This window comes from Gymnoscopelus braueri (genome assembly GCF_963280865.1).
Source record: "Gymnoscopelus braueri genome assembly, chromosome: 6".
Taxonomy (NCBI): domain Eukaryota; kingdom Metazoa; phylum Chordata; class Actinopteri; order Myctophiformes; family Myctophidae; genus Gymnoscopelus; species Gymnoscopelus braueri.
Window position 1 is genome coordinate 24275221 of NC_137607.1, and position 21049 is coordinate 24296269.

Here is a 21049-nt window from a genome sequence, read left to right on the forward strand (position 1 = left end):
AACATTTGTGCAAATCTTAGAATATATATATTTTTAGAGCGAACATTTGTAACTCAAATCTTTGCTTCTGGAGGTCCCGGGAACAAAATATTTTACAAATGTTCTCTTTAAAAAATATATATTCAAAGATTTGCACAACTTTTCACGATAAAAAAATCTACAAGCCGCGCTACGAGCTTGTATATCTGCTATTTTTGAATAGCCCAAAGAAATAAAATAAAAAATCACACCCAGTGTGAAGTGGGCGGTGTGGTCACAGTGGTCATCACAGTGATGGAAGTTCACTTAAAGAAAAGTAATATTGTGGACCAACCATTGTACACCCCTAACTTAAAAAAACCCATAAATATTTTCTTTTTTAAGTGCATAGTCCTATTTATAGGGCTATGCACATGTGTCATGTTTCACTAGCCAATCACAGTCCTGAATAGACTGTGATTGGCCAATCACTGTGCAGGGTTAGGGGGGTACACTGGTGGCCAATCACAGTGCAGGGTTGGGTGGGTGCAATCGAATGTCGATGTCCAAACCTCACATATAGGGGCGGTTTCACCGCCCAAAAATGACACACAGATGTGTTCTTAATGGGTTAACCATGGCAAAACATAATCAACAGCAAACAAGAAAATGTGTTTGTATGAATGAATGATCAATGAGTATTTAGAAAGAAATTGGTATATTTGTCAGAGAAAGCATCGTTTGTCCTCTAATTAATTTCATATTGAGATATGCAGGTAAGTGGTACTTCTATACAGGAAGGGAAGATCTAACCTCTTTCACAGCGACTCCCAAACCAGCCACTGGCACAAGAGCAGCCATAGGGGTCTGGGAAGCAGAAGCGAAGCCCCCTGCATTCCAGCTGTGAGCCGCATGACTCCTGGCAGTTACGGCCAAACATTCCCTCTCTGCAGGCTGTGTGAAGTCAGAGAAGGCAAGATTTATAGTGCAAATCGTATCGTATAAATGATTGAAAATGCATGGTTTCATTCCGACAAATATGACTACAGATGCAAACATAGACAGCCTGTCAACCTGTTTATCTCAGACATGCTAATCCACCATACTGTGCTGCCCATGAAATTGACTGCACTGATTGCATTTCTGATATGACTGTAATAACTGCACGGATTTAACAATTACTCTATACAGTACACACACACGCACACGCACACGCACACGCACACGCACACGCACACACACACACACACACACACACACACACAGTCAATATTTCATCTTTCGAGTGGACTAACAGTTCAGCAATAAAACTACAAATATAGTAAATACAACTTTGCATAATGATATATAACTCAGGGGCATAGATACAGTGGCAGGCAGTGATGTAGTGAAGTGGTGTATGGAGAATAGGGTATACTGTTTGACAAACAATTTCAACGTGGCCCATGCCGTAAAGGAACAGGGCACATGCAGTGACATGTACTCCAGTCATATCTGCAAGCTGGCCAACTTAAAGTGAGTTTACTAGCGATAGCTTAACTTCTGTATTGCTAATGTTTTCTTCCTGTGTTCTTCCTGTAATCTACCAAAAAAAAGCCTAGGATAACCCTAACATAATTAAGGATGTCAGATACAGTCTACAGTATCATGAGTGGAAAAAGTATTGTTTAGTTTGTCTTAAGGTATGATGATGAAATATTATACTTTATTAATTCCCAAAGGGGACATTCACATTCATCGGCACAGAGACATCCAAATAGAGTTATTACAATGACAGACAAATCATAACGTGGCTGCCCTGTGTTTAAACAAGTATAATCATCATCATCATATTCCTGGATCAAAGTAGTGCAACATGTGCTACCGTACAGTATGTGTTATGGCAGCCTTGGTTGGCACTGCTCTGTAGTGTTTCTTTCATATGGGCTTGCTGGTATCCTTTGACTTTCCTTTATTAATTCAGCTCAAATATGCCATATTTCCAAAACAGCACTTTTGCTCTTTTCTGGCCTTTCTGGCAAAAGTTAAGCCAAATCACTCTAGGAAGAGGAAGTGCAATCATTTGACTTTTGTCCAGAGAGTGCCTCACTCAAAACCATTTAGGTAGGTTCTGTGCACACTATAACGGATGTACTGTAGTGCACGCTAGTCACTCATGTTTCACTCTCCCTTACAACCTGGAGCCAATGACATTGCCATTCCACTTGGTATGCTTCCACAGCCTCACTGCCTCTCTGCTGCTGGATCTCACCTACCTCACCAGCACCCATGAGGACAACACTGCCAAGTTTAGTGCACAATGTCACGACAAGAAGCACCTCAGCACGTGTATACGCAATGCACACTGGAAAGTAATTGGGTGTACAGCATACCTTTGTATACCATCCACTACACTATACTGGTGGCAGGTGACCACAAGGCACATGATAAACAAAAGATAGACAGACCAATTAGTAGTAGGATAACCTGTCAAACAGGCATATACAAAGAGACAGACGGTGGCATAAGTGCAGTGTGCAAACACCTGCAAACATAAACACAGTACTGTACTTATGTACACACACACACACACACACACACACACACACACACACACACACACACACATCCTAACCTGTTTCACAGCGCGTTCCCATGAACCCTGGTGGACAGATGCAGTCTCCATCCGTGTCATGACACACGCCCCCGTTCAGGCACTCGGGACAGTCCTTGTCACAGTAAGGACCCCATTTCTTACTGGGACAGTCTGCAACAAATACACACCACCACATTACATACAGTGGAGAACTTGCATGTGGAATTTGCATTCTGCACTTAATCCAAAGACAGGTGTGTGTGTGTGTGTGTGTGTGTGTGTGTGTGTGTGTGTGTGTGTGTGTGTGTGTGTGTGTGTGTGTGTGTGTGTGTGTGTGTGTGTGTGTGTGTGTGTGTGTGTGTGTGTGTGTGTGTACGCGTGTGCGTGCAACAAATGGAAATTGTCAAGTAAAGTAAAAGTACCTTGCAATTGTACTTAAGTAAATGTACTTCCACCACTGGTTTGGGGAGGTGGATTGTACCTTCATGTGTGCCCAAGGCCATGCCTATGTGTGTGTCTATTTCAAGGCTGTGAGTGTTTCCCTGTGTATCTGTGATCTAAAAATACCTCGGACAATGAGCCTCATCCAGGCGCCCTGTAAGGGACTGTCCCCCACATAGCTGGCACTGTAGATGCCCTGGTTGGCGTACGCTGCATCCTCCACAGTGAGCACAGCGGTGCTGTTGTTCACGTCGTTCCAGTGGGTCATGTAGAAGTAGTTTCCTGCACACAGGACACATGAGATGACTCAGCACAACAAAACTGTTGTCTGTCTGCCATCCTGACATGGGGGGCCAAGGGTGGTCAGGGCCAAGAGTATGTAGGTGTTTGATCCTGCAATGCACTGGGGCTGCAACCATCTGTGATGTTCTTGACGATTATTCTATTGATTCCTTTTTTGATTAATCGAATAACCGAGAAGTTTTTATTTATTTATTTATATATCAACGAATTGATTAACCACTTATGCGTTACTTTATATTTCGTCGTAGAGCGGTGTCGTGCAAAAATAGCAAAAATAGCTGATCTACAACATCACAACACATCTCGATGTGAGCACTGATATAAAAAAGTTTTTTTTGTGTCAAAATAGGGATTGATTAGTAATTGATTATATTATTACATTATCGATTATCTATTAAAAATTATTATAACAGATTAAATCAATTAGTTTGATTAACTGTTACACACATACTATGTACAGTATGATAATCATACCTTCACGCAGAGAGATGGGGGATTATTAATGAAAGTGCTGGTGTGATACCACTACTATGAAAGCTCCACTAAATATCTATTAATATGGATACAAATAAAATGTATTCTAGAGACAGAACAATACCAGATTTAGGGGTTTGATGCGGACCCTGATTTTGGAGAGTCCTAGAGCACCGATTACTGATGTTTTGACTAATATTTTGTCAAAATTCTAATCGTCTTGAAAAAAAGTTAAAAAAATAATTTGATTAAAGTTTCTATTTGAGAACATTTAGCTTATAAGCAAACAAATATATCATAAAAAATAAACACAAATAACTTTTGGATAGATACAAATAAACACAAACTGTTTAAAGTTTCTTAAAACTTAAGCCCAATTCAACTTTTTCAAAAATAGCCAAACTACAAGCTCACAACACATCGCATCATGAAGCGTTGTGAGCTTGTAGATCAGCTATTTTTTTTTACTTATTTAAAACTTTTTGAAAGGTTTTACCTGTAAATGACATGCCCAAATGTATATAGGGACACAGGTTGAAAAATGTAAAACATTGGGACACATCTGCTACAAAATTGTCGATACCCAGGTCACCAAAAAGTCAAATAATGGCAGATATATCTGTCTGGCTGTAATTTATTCTTGTTCCTTGGGCTTCGTTTTTTCCCCCTTCATTTCAAGACACCAAACCCAACAACAAACTTTACACATGCACAACAGAGCCCAGCAGATCTCTCTCTCATTTTTCATTGTACGCATTTAAACATCAATCATTGACCCTTTGTAAGAGCATGTAGCATATGATTTATTAAAGGAACTGCAGTACCAAAATAGGATGAGAAAGGCAGGATGTAATGTAACTAAATATGCTACATGCCACTTAAAGTTGGACGTTGGATCCAACCAGCCCCAATGAACAGCTAGTAGCTTTACAGCTTGCTTCGGTTTACATTACTTTGCATGATTCACCCAATTATTACACACAACTACACTTTTATTACATTCAAGGTTCATCTACCTAATGATAGCTATTGGGAACATCAGTCAACACTGGTGCTGTGACAATGTTTGTGTAATTAAACATGGTCACAGCACCGACTTGAGTATCTCAGTCTGTCTACCCCAGCCTCCAATATCATCCAAACTAAAAATATGTATAGGATTTAGCTTAAAGCAGCCTAAATAATAATGATTTATATTCCATTTATTTTGTTCCACCGGCTTACAGTTATAAAGCTGCACCTAATGAAAAATAAATAAATGAATTAAACATGGTCTCAGCTGAGCGATTCTATTATCAAAGTTGAGCTTTGTGGAATACTCCTGTGCCATTCACAACTGATAGTTTCATGAAGTGCCAGTGCAAGCAGAAAATTAGGGGTGCAACGGGGGATCGAACTAATCGGTTATTTTCAAAAATAGCAAAAATAGCAGATCTACAAGCTGACCATGTGTCGATGTGAGCTTGTAGATAATAAAATAGCTAGCATTTTTGCAATTTTTGCACAATACCGTTGTACAACAAAATGTAAAATGGGGCTTAAGTGGTTAATTAGATTAATCGATTTAGTCAATTATAAAAAATCTATTAGAATGTTTTTTTGTGCCGATTCATTGATATATGCGTAGATATTTATTTAAATATTTTAAAAAACTGTGCTTCTTCAATTATCTAAATCGAAAAAGTAATCAATAGCATAATTGCTCAGAAGATAATATGCTGCAGCCCAACACACAATCATACATGTCAGTATAACGTCTGCTTGCAGAAGAGTGGTAAAGCAACAGAAGCTCAGCTCTTTTTGTCACAGACATCCATTTGTCTCACATCCACACTTCACTCCCATTTCAGCCCTGTTGCAGGCCATATGAAGCTGACTCACCATTGTACTTCCAGGTCACATCTCTCTTCTGGGTGCTGAGGAGCTGCATACTGAGGTGAACTGTCTCTCCTTTATTCACAGTCAGGGTGAGGTGGGTAGGGACAAAACTCGCTGCAGGGAACACAGGAATTAAATACAGGACATCTGAATACAACACAGAATACAAGTATAGCTCACTGATTCTATCCTTGCATCATCAACAACAAAATAATATTGCCTTGCTGTTATTGTGGTTTTGTGTTGTCTGTTTGTTTGTTTGTATGGAGGATTGGTTGTTTTGTTTCGCTTCTTTTGCGTGCTTGGGTAATTTGTGTGCTTTCGCTTTTTTTGTGTTCTTTATTTTTTTGTGTTGCATCCTGTTGATGATGTGATATTTTGTGAAAACTTTAAATAATACAAAAATATTTTTTATATTGCAGTTCTACAAGTCATGAAACCCGATGTATAATCAAGTGTGATGACATGTCAGTGTTGTATGCATGGCATGCCCTCAATTGTACTAGGAGTTTAAAATAAAGGTAATGATGATGATAATAGCGATGATTTCAGTACCTCTGCCAAAGTTGTTAATGATAGTGACTTTGTCAAGAGGGTCAGTGTCACTGTGGCTGGCTTCACAGTAAAAGATCCCAATGTTTTCCAGGTCATGGAAATCTTGAGCCACCACCTCTTTGGTCCTGGGCCTCTGCACCTTGAAACTTGGTTTCTTGGGGAAAATTAGGATTTTGTTGTCTCTCTTGATGTCCAGGTCAATATGGGCTGGATTGCGCTCCCCGGTGATACAGGAGATTTTAAAATGATTAACGGCGGTCGCTTCTGCTGTTGAGATCATGGTCAAGTCCGTCACAGCATCTGTAGGACATAACATTTGAAATAATTGGTTAGGAGATACAGCTAACCTGTTTTGAGATTTCAGAAGTTTGACTTCATTCGTGGCATGGATTATCATTAGATGTTATTAGTTTATCAGCCCTGGAAACAAACTGGATCCATCATGTTACATGGCTCATAAAATCATACTGTACATGCACTCTTGACATTAGCATGCTTTACTCAAAAGTAATGAACCGTAGAACAGGCTTCAGTCAAGATCCATAGTTTATGAAACGGTTGAAACCTCATACTACTATCTTGAAAAATGTTGACTTTCTGTTCAAAAATACGTTATTGTATAGTGAAGCTTGTCATAACAAGTTAAACTATTGTATTTTTTAAAATATATATTTATATTGTAGATATTGTATTAGAAATAGCAGGTCAATATACTGTAATTGTATTCACACAGGAATCAAAACAGTTTTTAGAGCCACAAGGCCCAGGGATAAGCCTTTCATTGTAAGTTAAACATGGAACAATTTCAATCTGTGTCACACATGGTTAATAATAAAATTCTCCGGTCGTTTGTCTATCCAGTGATCCAGTCCTGGCTCCTGGTATGATTTACATACACGCATTCACACAACATGAAAACTGATTTTAATGGTAATTGTAAGTGAATTTATAAATGAGGTCCTAAGATGTTTTGAGATCATGGTTCAGCTTATCATCTGTACAGCATGACATTGTATTGAAATGTTCACTGGGGCCTTCAATGCCTATAATGCCAGTCTTTCTGTCATCATTAAAGTATGCACATTCAATCCAAAAGCTAGTGTTGTTGCACAATCACAACTATAAACTTGGCTCACACAGGTGATAGGTGAAAGGAGTTTCAGTGGATTGATGATGTAAATGTAATATGACATCAGCACCTCCATATGCATGTCATCAACACAAGCTTTTTTGAACGCCTGAATTTGTCTATGTTACAGTTTAACAAACAAAAGAAAAGTTCTCCACACACTATAGGCCTATGTGTGGTCATCTCTACATTAACAATTAACTCAATGATCTCTTACAGCATCTGATTTAGGTATAGATTGAACGATTACATTTCCCTTATGCGTGATGAATGCATTATACTTCACACACAGAGCTTTACAGAAAAATTATGATAGTTAAATAACAAAGAAAAGTTGAACATTCCTCCTCCCTGGTAACTGAGCTCCAGATCCACAGAACAATGGCAGGAAACAGGGATGAGCTCCTGTTCTCCCCAAGGGTTCACACATTCCAAAACTCAAGTTTATAGACTTTAGCTTAAAAAAACAATAATAACAAATTAAATCGCTTATATTATTGAATACAAGTTTTAAAAAAAATCTATACAGCAATCTTTAACCACTTTTAAAAAAAATGGAAAATAACATATCGTCAAGCTCACAATGTGACTTGTGAGCTTGTCGATCTGCTATTTTCAGCGAAAGCTTTCAGAAAACAGAAAACAGAAAATACACTAGCCCTGAGGGATTCCGGTTAGTTACCCATATGGGGTTTAAGTGGTTAATAACCTAATAATGAGGAAAATTGTCCCCTTACCTGTCAAAAGACCAATACAGCATAATAAATACAAACACAAGATGATCCCCATGGTATTTGTAATCCTCTTTAGGAAAGAAAGAACAGTGTCTTTAAAACGTCAGCTGCCAATTAAACACACTCCTTCAGTTACAGGTAGTCGTCGCTCGTATTACTCAAATAACCGGGGTTACGTTCGTAACCTACAGATATCACTTATATCCTCGAGGGTGACGCTGCTGCGAGCCGCGGAGCACCGCGCCTTCATAGCCTATAGGCATAATTTAGACATAAAAAGGTACATTGGATTCAAAAGTCCCTTCGAGGTGTCTTCGGAGGAGATTGTAGTATTATTCCCGTTAGCTTTCACGTCCCCTCTCAGTCAGTCAAATCAAATGTGAGAGTTGGACTGGTGGTAAACTAAACTCATGGGTCTCTCTGGGTGGGAAAGGAAGGAAGAGCGTCACAAGGAAACATAGGGCTGCTGGCACTGACTCCAGAATTTAAGGCTCAGATTAGCTAAATTGACTGCAGGCTATTTAATGAGTCTGACTCTGAACTACCAATAAAAGTAGACTATACCACTTTTAAAGTAATTTTTTCCTATCTGTGTTTATTGTTATTATTTTCCCTCATACGTTTTGTTGTCAGTGTAAAATAATATATAGTACATGTACTATATGTAATTTTGAGGTATGTTTTACTTTACTGGAATATTTCCAATTTTCAGTGCTTTTACTTCTACTGCACTACATCTCAAATATTATACTTTTACTTCACTACAATTATTTGAAAACTTTAGTTACTTTGTAGGTTCTTATTATCATTATAAAACATGCATTAACCACTTCATCCCTATATAAATTGTCTATTTGAAAATAGCTGAAGATTTTGTGAAATGGTACCTTCTGCAAGAATACTTTTACTTTTGTTACTTGAAGAATATTTTATTTATGGCAATACTTTTGTACTGTTACTCAAGTATATTTTTAATACCCGACTTTTATGTGTAACAGAGTATTTCTACATTGTGGTATTGGCACAATGATAAGTGTCAAGCCATTCAAATAATGCAAAAACCTGCACTGGGCGAAAAGAGCCAGAATCCCCAAATATCAGTTTTTTGATTCTCGCTAGAATACGGAAATTTCTGATGCATATCCTGAGTTTTGTTGATATGCAACATATCTGGGCAAATATTAACCTAATATACATCATGAAGATAATATATTGTACTAGGATATGAGCAACACTTTAATTTTGTCATGTATGTGTTCCGTAAATGACCTTAGATCATATCTGGATATATCTGTTCACAATATTCTTCTAGAATACTGATTAAGTCTATGGCATATCTGGATGTGTCAGATATTGAGTTCATATATCACTTAAAGTCATATCTTTACTCTGGAACCACTAAAGAATACAGACCATTTCCGATGCATATTGAAAGTTTTGTTGACATAAGCCATATTCATACAAATATGGATGAAATATTCATCTGCTTGTCATACACAATGTATGAATATGACGTAACGCAGTATATAGGAATATAATGACACCCTATTTCGAGTAGAATAATGGCAATATCTGTAGCATATATCATCATCTTTTGTCATATAAAACATATTTACTACAGATTTTGCCATTGGGCCTGTTTTGGGTGAGATATTTACCTGATATTGATAGGTCATGAAAATTGACAGAATCTGGTGATTTATACTGGGGAAATTGAGCCAGAATCCGAAAATATCTCATTGGATACGTCACTGGATTTTATGTAGAATACAGAACATTTCTGATACATATCCTGAGTTTATTGATATGCCATATTTGGCCAAATATGAACCCAAGATACCTCATGAGGACATATATTATATAAGGATACCAGCTACATCTTATTTGTGTCATCTGTGTGTTCCAAATATCACCTTATATCCTATCTGGACATATCTGAGCACAATTTTTTTTCTAGAATACGGATCAAATCTATGGCATATCTGAATGTGTCACAAATACAGTCTATGTTAAGCTCATATCACTTAAAGTCATATCTTGACTCTGGAGCCACTAGAGAATTAAGTATACCGGAATATATTGATACCCTATTTTGAGTAGAATAATGGCAATATCTGTAGCATATATCATCACCCTTTGTCATAACATAATACCAAAGATGTTGCCATTGGGCCTGTTTTGGGTGAGAGTTTTACCTGATATTGATAGGTCATGAAAATGGACAGAATCTGGTAATTTTTACCAGGTGAAATCCCAAAATATTTATCCAGAAATATCATTAGATTTTCTGTAGAATACGGACCATTTCCGATACTTATCCTGAGTATCTGGTCAAATGTGAACCCAACATACATCATGAGGACATATATTATGTCAAAATACCAGCTACATCTTAATCTGGTGATTTCTATTTTCTTGATTATCTTGAGAATATGGATAATTTCTGGAACATATTTGAAGTTTTGTCGGTAGGCTCCACATTTGATAAAATATTGACTCAATATATGACTTTGGGAGGTATATAAAACCTTTTCATATGACACATATGTTATTCTTGTCATATTATGTTTTGATACAAAAATATTAAGATATTCGTATTAATTTGTGTAGAATACTGACAGTATCCATAGCATATCACTAAGTGAAAAGGTCCAGAATCCTTAACTTATAACAATGTATATTTCCTTGGATTCTCTACAGAATACGGACCAATGCTGATGCAAATGAGTTTTGTTGATATGTGCCATATGATATCTAGTCAAATATAGACCCAGTATCCTACAGAGGACATAGTATATTATACTAGGATTTCAGCTACATCTTATTTGTGTCATATATGCGTTCCAAATATGACCTTTGGTCTGGAAATGTCAGGTTATGGTAAAGACTACTCAATGTCAGGTAAATGACACGTTGTTACACACAGCCATGATCAAATGAGAAACCTCCTCTCCTAGTTGATCTAAGCATACTGTGTACGCAGTGCATAACCCAAAGTCTGCAAATACTTTCAGTGCTCACATCCCCGGGTATGGACTAGTACTGTACTGATTACATCTATGGCATATCTTTGTGTGTCACAATTATCTTGGGTTCATATTATGTAAAATATTTAACTGATGTATAAGTTATGCAATGGGTCGAGCTCAAGAGCTTTAAGTGGATACAGTCTGTCTCACAGGTAGGGTCAAAATGGGATGGGGCTCACAGAGCCCAAGGATCCTTACCAGGGAAGCTAAGCATGCAGATCTGTTGTTTTTACCTTTCATAAACAACACAGAGGCAGCAAGCTTGTACATGTCCTTATTTCTGTATGCATTGCAAATGATTCTGCTTTGCTGGTAACTGGATAAAAACAGAACATCTCTGGGTAAAGACTAAAGACCCTCAGAAAGTATGCAGTTGAATTGGCTATGGGACAGCAAGCTGTCATTATATTTAGGGAAGTCTGAATGTTGATCAAGGCATACATTGGACTCTATCAGCGTTTCTCTTGAATTTAATGGTAGGTATTAGGTAAGTGTAAGCATTCAGTTAATCATCTTGGACGTGAACGAGACCAGTGTATAATCAGTGAGTCTATGGCCCTCTCTTGGTAAGGACCATGCTAAGTGATCAAGGCCTCTAGCAAGAACATCAAAGTTCCTTGATAAGTTCCATGAGGACACTAGCTTTGTATCCTAAATAGGAGGGCTAGTGTATCTATTCTGAAATGATAGAAACTGAGAGGACAAGTAGGGATAGGCCTATATTCCTCTAGTGGGGGGAGTAATGGAACACAATCCCCAATGCAGGCCTAAACTCGGGACTGCAATGGCGAGACAGACAGACAGACAGACAGACAGACAGACAGACAGACAGACAGACAGACAGACAGACAGACAGACAGACAGACAGACAGACAGACAGACAGACAGACAGACAGACAGACAGACAGACAGACAGACAGACAGACGACAGACAGACAGACAGACAGACAGACAGACAGTGTGTGTAAACAAAACACATACAGTGGTTGAGTACACAGTATGATGCTTTTAAAACATACAAAATAGGTGCATGCCGCTTGTACAAGGTGTTATTTTGTTGCACAAAGTATACAGCAGCATACTGCTTTGAAATAATGACCTCGGGTCTTGAACCCAGACTCCATGATTAAAGGCTTGTATACATATGGCAAACTGTTGACTATGCAAAGGTCTTCACCTCAGCTGTCAGGTATGGTCATTGTTAAACATCTATGGGGGACTATGGAAATGGGGGCAATTATCACCCATTTAATGATAAACGCACGCACGCACACGCACACACATGCGGAATATATTAATGTAATGAAAAAACTACAATTCACATTATAGATGTGACAGAACTTGTTACAGTGTATATATCAGCCCAACATACACTTGTTTTGGGGAAAAGTGGCACAGAAAAAAATAAATAAATCCTTTTAAATAAATATGCAAATATGGGTAAAATACTTAAAAAATTGGAACAATATATGGCAACCAGATATTAAACATAATTTACTGTATTCATCAATGCCTAACACAAATAATCATGCTTGAAATAAGTAAAAAAAAACGACATCATACAACAGACATCATATATTCATTGACAGGTTATATAAGCAAATGATCAGCTGTAATGAAATCTGATTTAAACACATTTTAATGCCCAAACTAACTGAATATATTGCATATCAACAGTGAATGAATGTAGACGCCATGTTGTAGTTTCTGAAAAAAACGACACATACAGCGTGTCAATGGAAAGCACTTCCAAAATTAACTACAAGTCCCACAATGCATTGCAGACGTCTGTTGCTTTGTGGGTGCATGCCCGCCAAATTTCAGTTTGAAAAAACGAAATGCGATTGGCTGTGTGCTAAAGTGCCATGACGTTGCAGGCAGCTATTGGCTCTTGACTCATTGGACCAGCAGTGAACCTTGAATGAACTCTGAGTGCGCGCAGTCAGTAACTCTCATGCAGGATGCAGGCTCTGTGATAGCTGAAGTGATTTAGGTTAAAACGAACTGAAATAAAGGCACTAAAAGACTGTTGGACAAGAAAGTAAGTTTCTACAAGCTGCTGATATATTTGTGGAGACTTTTGGAGACTTTTGGCATGCACAGTCACAGAGGTTGGAGCAGTGAGATAATATTACAGGTAATGCACAGCTTTTATATTTTCTCATGAAAATGCAGTGGTCCTTCATGTCAAGGACCCCCAAATCCAAAATAGAGGCTATTTGGCTGCAGACCCCCTTCTGAAAATATTTGCAACCTGAGCTTGTAGATCTGCTATTTTCAAATAGCTGATGTAATAGGGTGGTTAAACTGTTTTTTTTCATGCTATATTAACTAATATAGCTAGGGAACCCCCTCAGAAACCTCTGGTGGTCCCTCCCTGGACCCCACTTTGATAATCTACTGTGTATTTTTACTTAATTAAAGGCATAGGGTTTCTTTGGTTAAAATAAGTGTTAAATAGCTCTATATTGTGATAGTACTCATTGCTATAGAGTGTTTGTTCAGTAACAGTGTTAAATAGCTCTATATTGTGATAGTAGCTATAGTGTTTGTTCAGTAACAGTGTTAAGTAGCTCTATATTGTGATAGTAATCATTGCTATAGAGTGTTTGTTCAGTAACAGTGTTAAAAAGCTCTATATTGTGATAGTACTCATTGCTATAGAGTGTTTGTTCAGTAACAGTGTTAAATAGCTCTATATTGTGATAGTAGCTATAGTGTTTGTTCAGTAACAGTGTTAAGTAGCTCTATATTGTGTGACAGTAATCATTGCTATAGAGATTTTGTTCAGTAACTGTTAACCAAACCGAAATGCCGATCTACAAGCTTGTAGATCTGCTATTTTTGGCTAATGTTCCCCTCAGAAAAGGAATTCTAGGTTTCAACAGGTTAAAAAAAAAAGTTCCTATCACACAAACATGTGTTGGCCCCCCTGTAGTAACTCTGAGGACCCCCTGTTGAAGACCCCTGCTATACAGTACCAATGATTACTATCACAATATAGTACTTTAACCTTACAAATTGTTTGTTTTAACCCAAAAATATCACTTACCCTACCTTTAACCAAAATGAGCTGTCATCCAATCTCTTATGCTATTTCTTGTTTGTGTCTACCTTTTGGTGCAGAGACAGGTAATTAATAGAGATAGTAATAATCTGGGCAAATGCAAACAGTGAGAAAATAAGGCAAATACCATTACAATTGACCTTTACTAATGTAATCTAAATTATTGTAGCCTACTGTACACTGTGCCAATTGTGGCTGTGTTAAACCATCAGCAGTGAATATAATGACTCAGTACTATGAGTATATTTACACTATCAAGTGTGAATATGAATGAATAGTCTTGTCAGTGCAACTTAACAGGCATCTGTTACATTTCTGTGATGTCATGTCATAATAATTTATTTGACTGTATACAAAGATTAACGCGTTGATACACAATTTAACTCAGAGATACAAATGAACCATAAAGCCTGGTTTATACTTTGTTGCACAAGGTGCCTGTATTAAAAATGGCTGGTCTACAAGCTCACAATGTGTTGCATCACTTGTAGATCAGCTATTTTTGTGTGACACCAGCGCACTCTGATGACCTGGCTTACCTGTGATCCTACTTTACTGAGGCACTACACTGTCTCTCTGCATGTATGTGATGTCTTAATATAATACACTTAGAGTTCATAACATGGTATTTGTGTTGTAATTTTCATTCACTAGGAGGCAGTGAAAAGATGGAGCTGGACGGGACCGGAGGACATAAAAAAGACGAAGACCCTTACCAGCAGGACAGATCGGGTGAGTTATTGCCCTGCTCTATTACTGTTGCATTTGATTGATCACGTGTATTATCAATTGGCTTTTTATGTAAGGGATAATTAACAGTGAGGTGGTCATTACTGAGAAATACGCTAACAGGGTGATGCAGGACTTGAATAAACACACTTGAGTGAATCAAAGATTCTCTGTCTGGTGGACATATTTTATTTCCTTCCCAAAAAGTGGATTTTACACAAAATGTGGGGGTCTGAGAGGCTTCCCACCATAGACAATAGGCTTTCAGCATCATGAAACTGCCTTTGTTTAAGCGAATATCAAAATCATACTTATGTTTACTCAAGTGTAGTGATCATACTTGCAATGGTTCCCAAACTGGGGGTCCCCAAATGATTTGGAGGGTCCCCAGATGATTACCTTAGTGCAACATTGTTTTCTCACTCGACAGTAAAGAAACCAACATACAGTAAAATTGTATACAGGGTACCTGCACATTTATAAAGTTACAATTTAAGGACTTTTAAGACCTTTTAATACCTCGATAGCCGATCTAAAATGATTAGCTTAATGTGCAACATTGTTTTCTCACTCAACAGTAAACACACCAACATACAGTGTATACAGGGTATCTGCACATTTATAAAGTTACAATTTAAGGAATTTAAGACCTTTTAATACCAAATTGGCCAAATATTATGTAAAAAATAGGCAAATATTGTGAAATCAGCCGATCTACAAGCTCACGCCTAGCAGTGCTAGGCGTTGTGAGCTTGTAGTTCGGATATTTTCACAATATTTATCTGTGGAACCGAGTCAAACTAAATGTAATGCCTACAATTCCAAGTGCTTGTCAGGGTGGGGGTCCCCAGTTCAAATATGATTATTTTGGGGGGTCAGGGCTGAAAAGTACAGTTAGACTGACACCACTGTATTAATGTCCCTACAGACCACCGTCCGTTAAATCTATAGAAGCCTCGGAGAGAGATGGCAGGTCCAGCCGGAGGACAGGTATGTTCCCACCCCCCCCCCCCCCCACCTCTGAAATGCCTCTGTTTGTGAAATAACATAACACTTTTGTATCATGTTATGCTGAAAATATCAGTGCCCATACCCTAGGTGGGGTTGGCGAAAGGGCCTCTCTGTGTGGAGTTTGCATGTTCTCCCCGTGTCTCCTAGGGTAGATACCCTCACAAAAACATGCAGTAATCCTGGTCACTATACTGCCTCCCCCTGGCCAGGGGCGCCTGATGGAGGGGAAAGGAACTGGTTGGAATAACGTGTTCCTTCCACGCGCTACGTCCAACCAGGGAAACTCTCCCCTGTCAGGTGATAAGAAGGTCAGTTGGCTCTCATGCATTGAAGGAGGCATGAGCTCGGCCCTGGCCTCCCTAGGTTGGCAGAGGGAAGGTAGTGCCCAGGATTACATAGACAATTGGCACTGGGTGTAAAAAATGGGGTTACAAAATCGTGGGATAAACATTTTAGGAAAAAAAAAAATATTATGCTTAATGAGGGGTATCTTAAAAGTGTGATTTTCCACAGCTTCCGTACTGCTCACAATGAGGTGGTGACCCAGGCTGTGATGCAGGCTATTCACGACTCAGAGCCCCAGTGGACCACCAGCCTAGTCAGAAGTAAGTCTGATATCACGTTAATTTGGGGACTTATGTTCTTAAATTGCTTGTAATTTTAACAATTGGATGACCTGCTGCTTACCTGTGATCGTGAGGTATTTTCTATGTATGCGTTACCTTGCTTACTGCAAGTCGCTCTGGATAAAAAGCGTCTGCTAAATACCTACATTGTAGATTAGTGTTGATTTGACACTGTTAAAGATAACAGATGGCACACTAACCATCTAATATTGCAAAATGTTATATTGTTGTTTTTGTTAAAAAGGTAAGTTTTCTATTCAAATGGTAATTTCTATAGTGTTTGCTAAATAACAGGGGTCTCTTCTTGCTCTCAAATAAACAGAAAATAAATGTTCATCAGGAGAGTACCCCCATTTTGTTTGCCAGTTTACATTTTGTCTGCTCATTTCTTTGAGCAGACAAAATGTAAACTATCTGTGATCACTATCCTTTTGAGATGCCTTACTATAATACATTTAGAGTTCATAACTTGGTATTTGTGTTGTAATTTTCATTCACTAGGAGCCTGCAACAGGGCTTATGAGAACATCAAAGCCGCTCAGAAGATGGAACTGGATAAAGACCCTTACCAGCAGGAAAGATCGGGTGAGTTATTGCCCTGCTCTATTACTGTTGCATTTTATTGATCACGTGAATTATCAATTACCTTTTTTATGTAAGGGATATAACAGTGAGGTGGTAATTACTGAGAAATACACTGGAGGAGACAAAGCAGAGGGGTCATACAGTCCAAATGTTTATAGCTTGGGTTGTGTAGCTGCCATAATATAGCTCTGGTCCAGAGCTATATTAGTAGTAAAAAATAAACAATATACTAGTTTCACTACTCGCCAAAACAAAAACATGGGTTTCTGATCTTAAAGGTAGGGTAAGTGATATTTTTTGGTTAAAACTAAAAGTATTTTGTTAAAAGGTTAAAATACTATATTCTGATAGTAATCATTGCTATAGAGTGTTTTTTCAGTAACAGATGTCTCCCTGTCTCTCCAGCTCTTTAATAAACAGAAAATACATTTTTCGGTAGGTGTCAAAATCTCAGCCAATCATGAGAAAGTACAAATTTTTTAGCTTAATTTGTATAGTGTTCCAGTTCCATTTCTTAGTGTCATCACTTCCATTTCACATTTCACTTGTTTAATCTGTATCCTAATCTGTATCCTGATTGAGTTCTCTGTCCTGGTTGGATAAAATTGAACTGAAACGAAAATGTATTTTCTGTTTAATAAAGAGGTGGAGAGACAAGGAGACTCCTGTTACTGAACAAACACTCTATAGCAATGAGTACTATCACAATATAGAGCTATTTAACACTTATTTTAACCAAAGCAAATCACTTACCCTACCTTTAAGCCTATTCTACAGATCTGTCATAGCATTTTTTTATTGTCCAGTCCAGATCGGTGGCACACTTGAGTGAATCAAAGCTTTTCTGTCAGGACGTTTTATTTCCTGGCCAAAAAGTGCATTTTACACAAAAGGTGGGGTTATAAAAGGCTTCCCACCATAGACAATAGGCTTTCAGCATCATAAAACTGCCTTGTTTCAGTGAATATCAAAATCATACTTAGGTTTTCTCAAGTGTAGTGATCCTACTCTCAATGGTTCCCAAACTGGGGGTCGGGGACCTTTTAATTACTTTAGTGCAACATTGTTTTCTCATTCGACAGTAAACAAACCAACATACTGTTTAACGCAGGGGTCTTCAACGTTTTCAGGCCAAGCTGAGAGAGAGTTGAAGCAGGGACCCCCTCTATATTGTATAAAATTGTGTTTCAGATAAACTTTTGCTGATCTTTTTTCTGGCTAAAGTTCTCCTCAGAAAAGGGATGCTAGGGTTCAAGTGGTTAATGTAAAAAAATAAAATCATATCAAACAAAGATTTGGCGGACCCCCTGTAGTAACTCTGAGGACGTCCTCAAGTTGTGAGTTTGTAGATCAGCTATTTTCACAACATTTATCTGTGGAACCGTGTCAACTAAATGTAATGCCTCAACTCCTAAAATTCCAAGTGCTTGTCAGGGTGGGGGGTCCCCAGTTCAAATATTATGAAGGGGGGTCACAGCCTGAAAAGCTTGGGAGCCCTTGTCATAATGTACACCTGTTCATTTTACAGTCAATGGAAAATGCACTGTTCCTGGTCCAGAGGTTAGCGAGAACTTTCTAATGCTCGGGACTAGAGCTAGCCATAATATAACCCTCATACTGTATTTACTTATTTAGTTTTGTTGATCGCTTTAAAAGTCTAACCTCCTCTTCTCATCTGTTACACAGCTTTTCAAGAAACGGGTCAAGATTGGGCAGAAGGGAGGAGAGAGAGAGGACTTGGACTACCTCAGTGGTGCGGACGCGAACTTTGTCGAGAGTGATGAAGACAAGACTGCCTTTAAAATAACTTCACCAAAGTGGCGCGCCGGACGGCTGTCCAAAATAATGGCTTCATGTCAAACTGCCCTGGATGAAAACCGAAGGAAGTGTGTGGAGCCGAAGTCCAACCGTGTTCGCACAAACTACGAACTCTTCACCAGACAAACCCCCCTGCTGCAGAGGGCAAGCATCACTATCTGCAGGAGAGTGAGAAGGAAGAAGGCGACACTGGAGTGTAAAGCCTTTTAGTTATACACTAATCCACGGAGCGCTGCCCTGTAGGTAGCGCGCCATTGCTGCGGTGTCAGACTCAGTCAGCAGCTGTTGCGGTTCTGTCCGTCTGTTGACGTTACTCTTTACCTGCTTGGTTTAATTACTAAATAACTATACATCTTTGTAAAGTTAGTGTTAGTAAAAGTTAGTAAAAAGCAGGTAAAAGACTCAAGAGTAACGTCAGTGACTGCAGCTGACTGACACAGAGTCTGACACCGCAGCAATGGCTGCGCCACCTACAGGGCAGCGCTCTGTGGATTTGTGTATAGGCTACTGGACTCCTAAGCTTTTGGAAGGGAGTATAAATGGTTCCAGTTCAGTTTACTTTGTTTGATTGGCTTAGCGGCAGATTTGGACTGGAAACACGTGAAGGTGTCATTATGTTTCTGGTTCAAATCTGATGCTGAGCCAATCAAACAAAGCTATGGGGAACTGAACTGGAACACGAAACATTTATGCACCCTTTCAAAAGCTTCGGAGTACAGTTGTGCACAGTTAACGGTGGTGTGTGTGGATGTTTTTATTTTAATACTGTTTTTAGGAGTACAGTTGTGAACAGTTTAGGGTAGTGTGTGTGTGTGTGTGTGTGTGTGTGTGTGTGTGTGTGTGTGTGTGTGTGTGGATGTTTATTTTAATATTTTTTTAGCATCACTCACACCCCGTTCCGTTTAAAACGTCAGTTCAGTTCTCCAGAGACTTCTGCCCAATCTTGACCCGTCGTTCCTACCTTGTTCCTAGTTGTGTGGAGAGGGAGTTTGGAAGTGCGTGTGTGGAGAGAGGGAGAGTTTGAGGTGTGTGTGTGGAGAAGAGTTTTGAGGTGTGTGTGTGTGTGTGTTTTGGAGGTCTTGGCCCCAGCTCTGTTAAAAAATAAATATTGCTCATTTGAAAGTGATTTTTTGTTGTCATTTTTAGCTTAATATTTATCTTCAAAGTAGATCGGCCATGGTTACAGGCCGTATCAATACAATAACCTGACATAATATGCAAGTGGTGTTTGGACTTCAAATATGGTTACAGGTCGTATCAATACAATATCCTGACATAATATGCAAGTGATGTTTGGACTTCAAATATGGTTACAGGTCGTATCGATACAATATCCTGACATAAAATGCAAGAGGTGTTAGGACTTCAAATATGGTTCCAGGTCGTATCGATACAATATCCTGACATAAAATGCAAGTGGTGTTTGGACTTCAAATATGGTTACAGGTCATATCGATATAATATCCTGACATAAAATGCAAGTGGTGTTTGGACTTCAAATATGGTTACAGGTCGTACTTCAAATATGGTTACAGGTCGTATCGATACAATATCCTGACATAAAATGCAAGTGGTGTTTGGACTTCAAATATGGTTACAGGTCGTACTTCAAATATGGTTACAGGTCGTATCGATACAATATCCTGACATAAAATGAAAGTGGTGTTTGGACTTCAAATATGGTTACAGATTGTATCAATGCAATATCCTGACATAAGCTGCAACTGGTGTTTGGACTTCAAATATGGATAGTGGTCATATCTTGACATTGGATATGAGTAACTAATCATCTCCACATATGACAGCTGTCCATTTCTGATGAGATATTTTAGACACTGATTAGAATTATTTCCCGAATATGGCATGTGGTAATATACAGTATCTGGGATGATACACTCCATATTCTATCAAGAATAAAAGTGGTCCCACATCCGTAGTTGATATGCTCCGACCATGAAATATATTTCAAATACTGTTCGGAGAGTATCCCATTTGGATATCATCATATTTGCATCATATCTGGTAATATTCGGGCAACGATATCTAGGGATTCTTGGGTTTTTTGCGCAGTGCTGCTTAGTCTGTTGATTACTCTGTAAGTGTACATCACTGTTATGTTTGTACTGTATCCACTGTG

General features: G+C 38.5%; 1 protein-coding gene and 1 long non-coding RNA gene across 2 annotated transcripts in view; one reads left to right on the forward strand and one right to left on the reverse strand.

Moving 5' to 3' along the window:
* Positions 1–8405, reverse strand: part of tie1 (tyrosine kinase with immunoglobulin-like and EGF-like domains 1) — a 28615-nt gene extending 20210 nt beyond the window's left edge. The window contains 6 exon segments of the mRNA XM_080431929.1: positions 772–912; positions 2573–2704; positions 3101–3256; positions 5633–5743; positions 6185–6484; positions 8051–8405. Of these exon segments, the coding sequence (XP_080288055.1) occupies positions 772–912; positions 2573–2704; positions 3101–3256; positions 5633–5743; positions 6185–6484; positions 8051–8102 (892 nt within the window). The 5' untranslated portion in view covers positions 8103–8405.
* Positions 8406–14795: 6390 nt separating this feature from the next.
* LOC308087588 lies at positions 14796–17093 on the forward strand. The gene is made up of 4 exons (XR_013933353.1): positions 14796–14875; positions 15801–15862; positions 16397–16488; positions 17011–17093. It is a non-coding gene; the product is annotated as an uncharacterized lncRNA (long non-coding RNA).
* The last annotated feature ends 3956 nt before the right edge of the window (positions 17094–21049 follow it).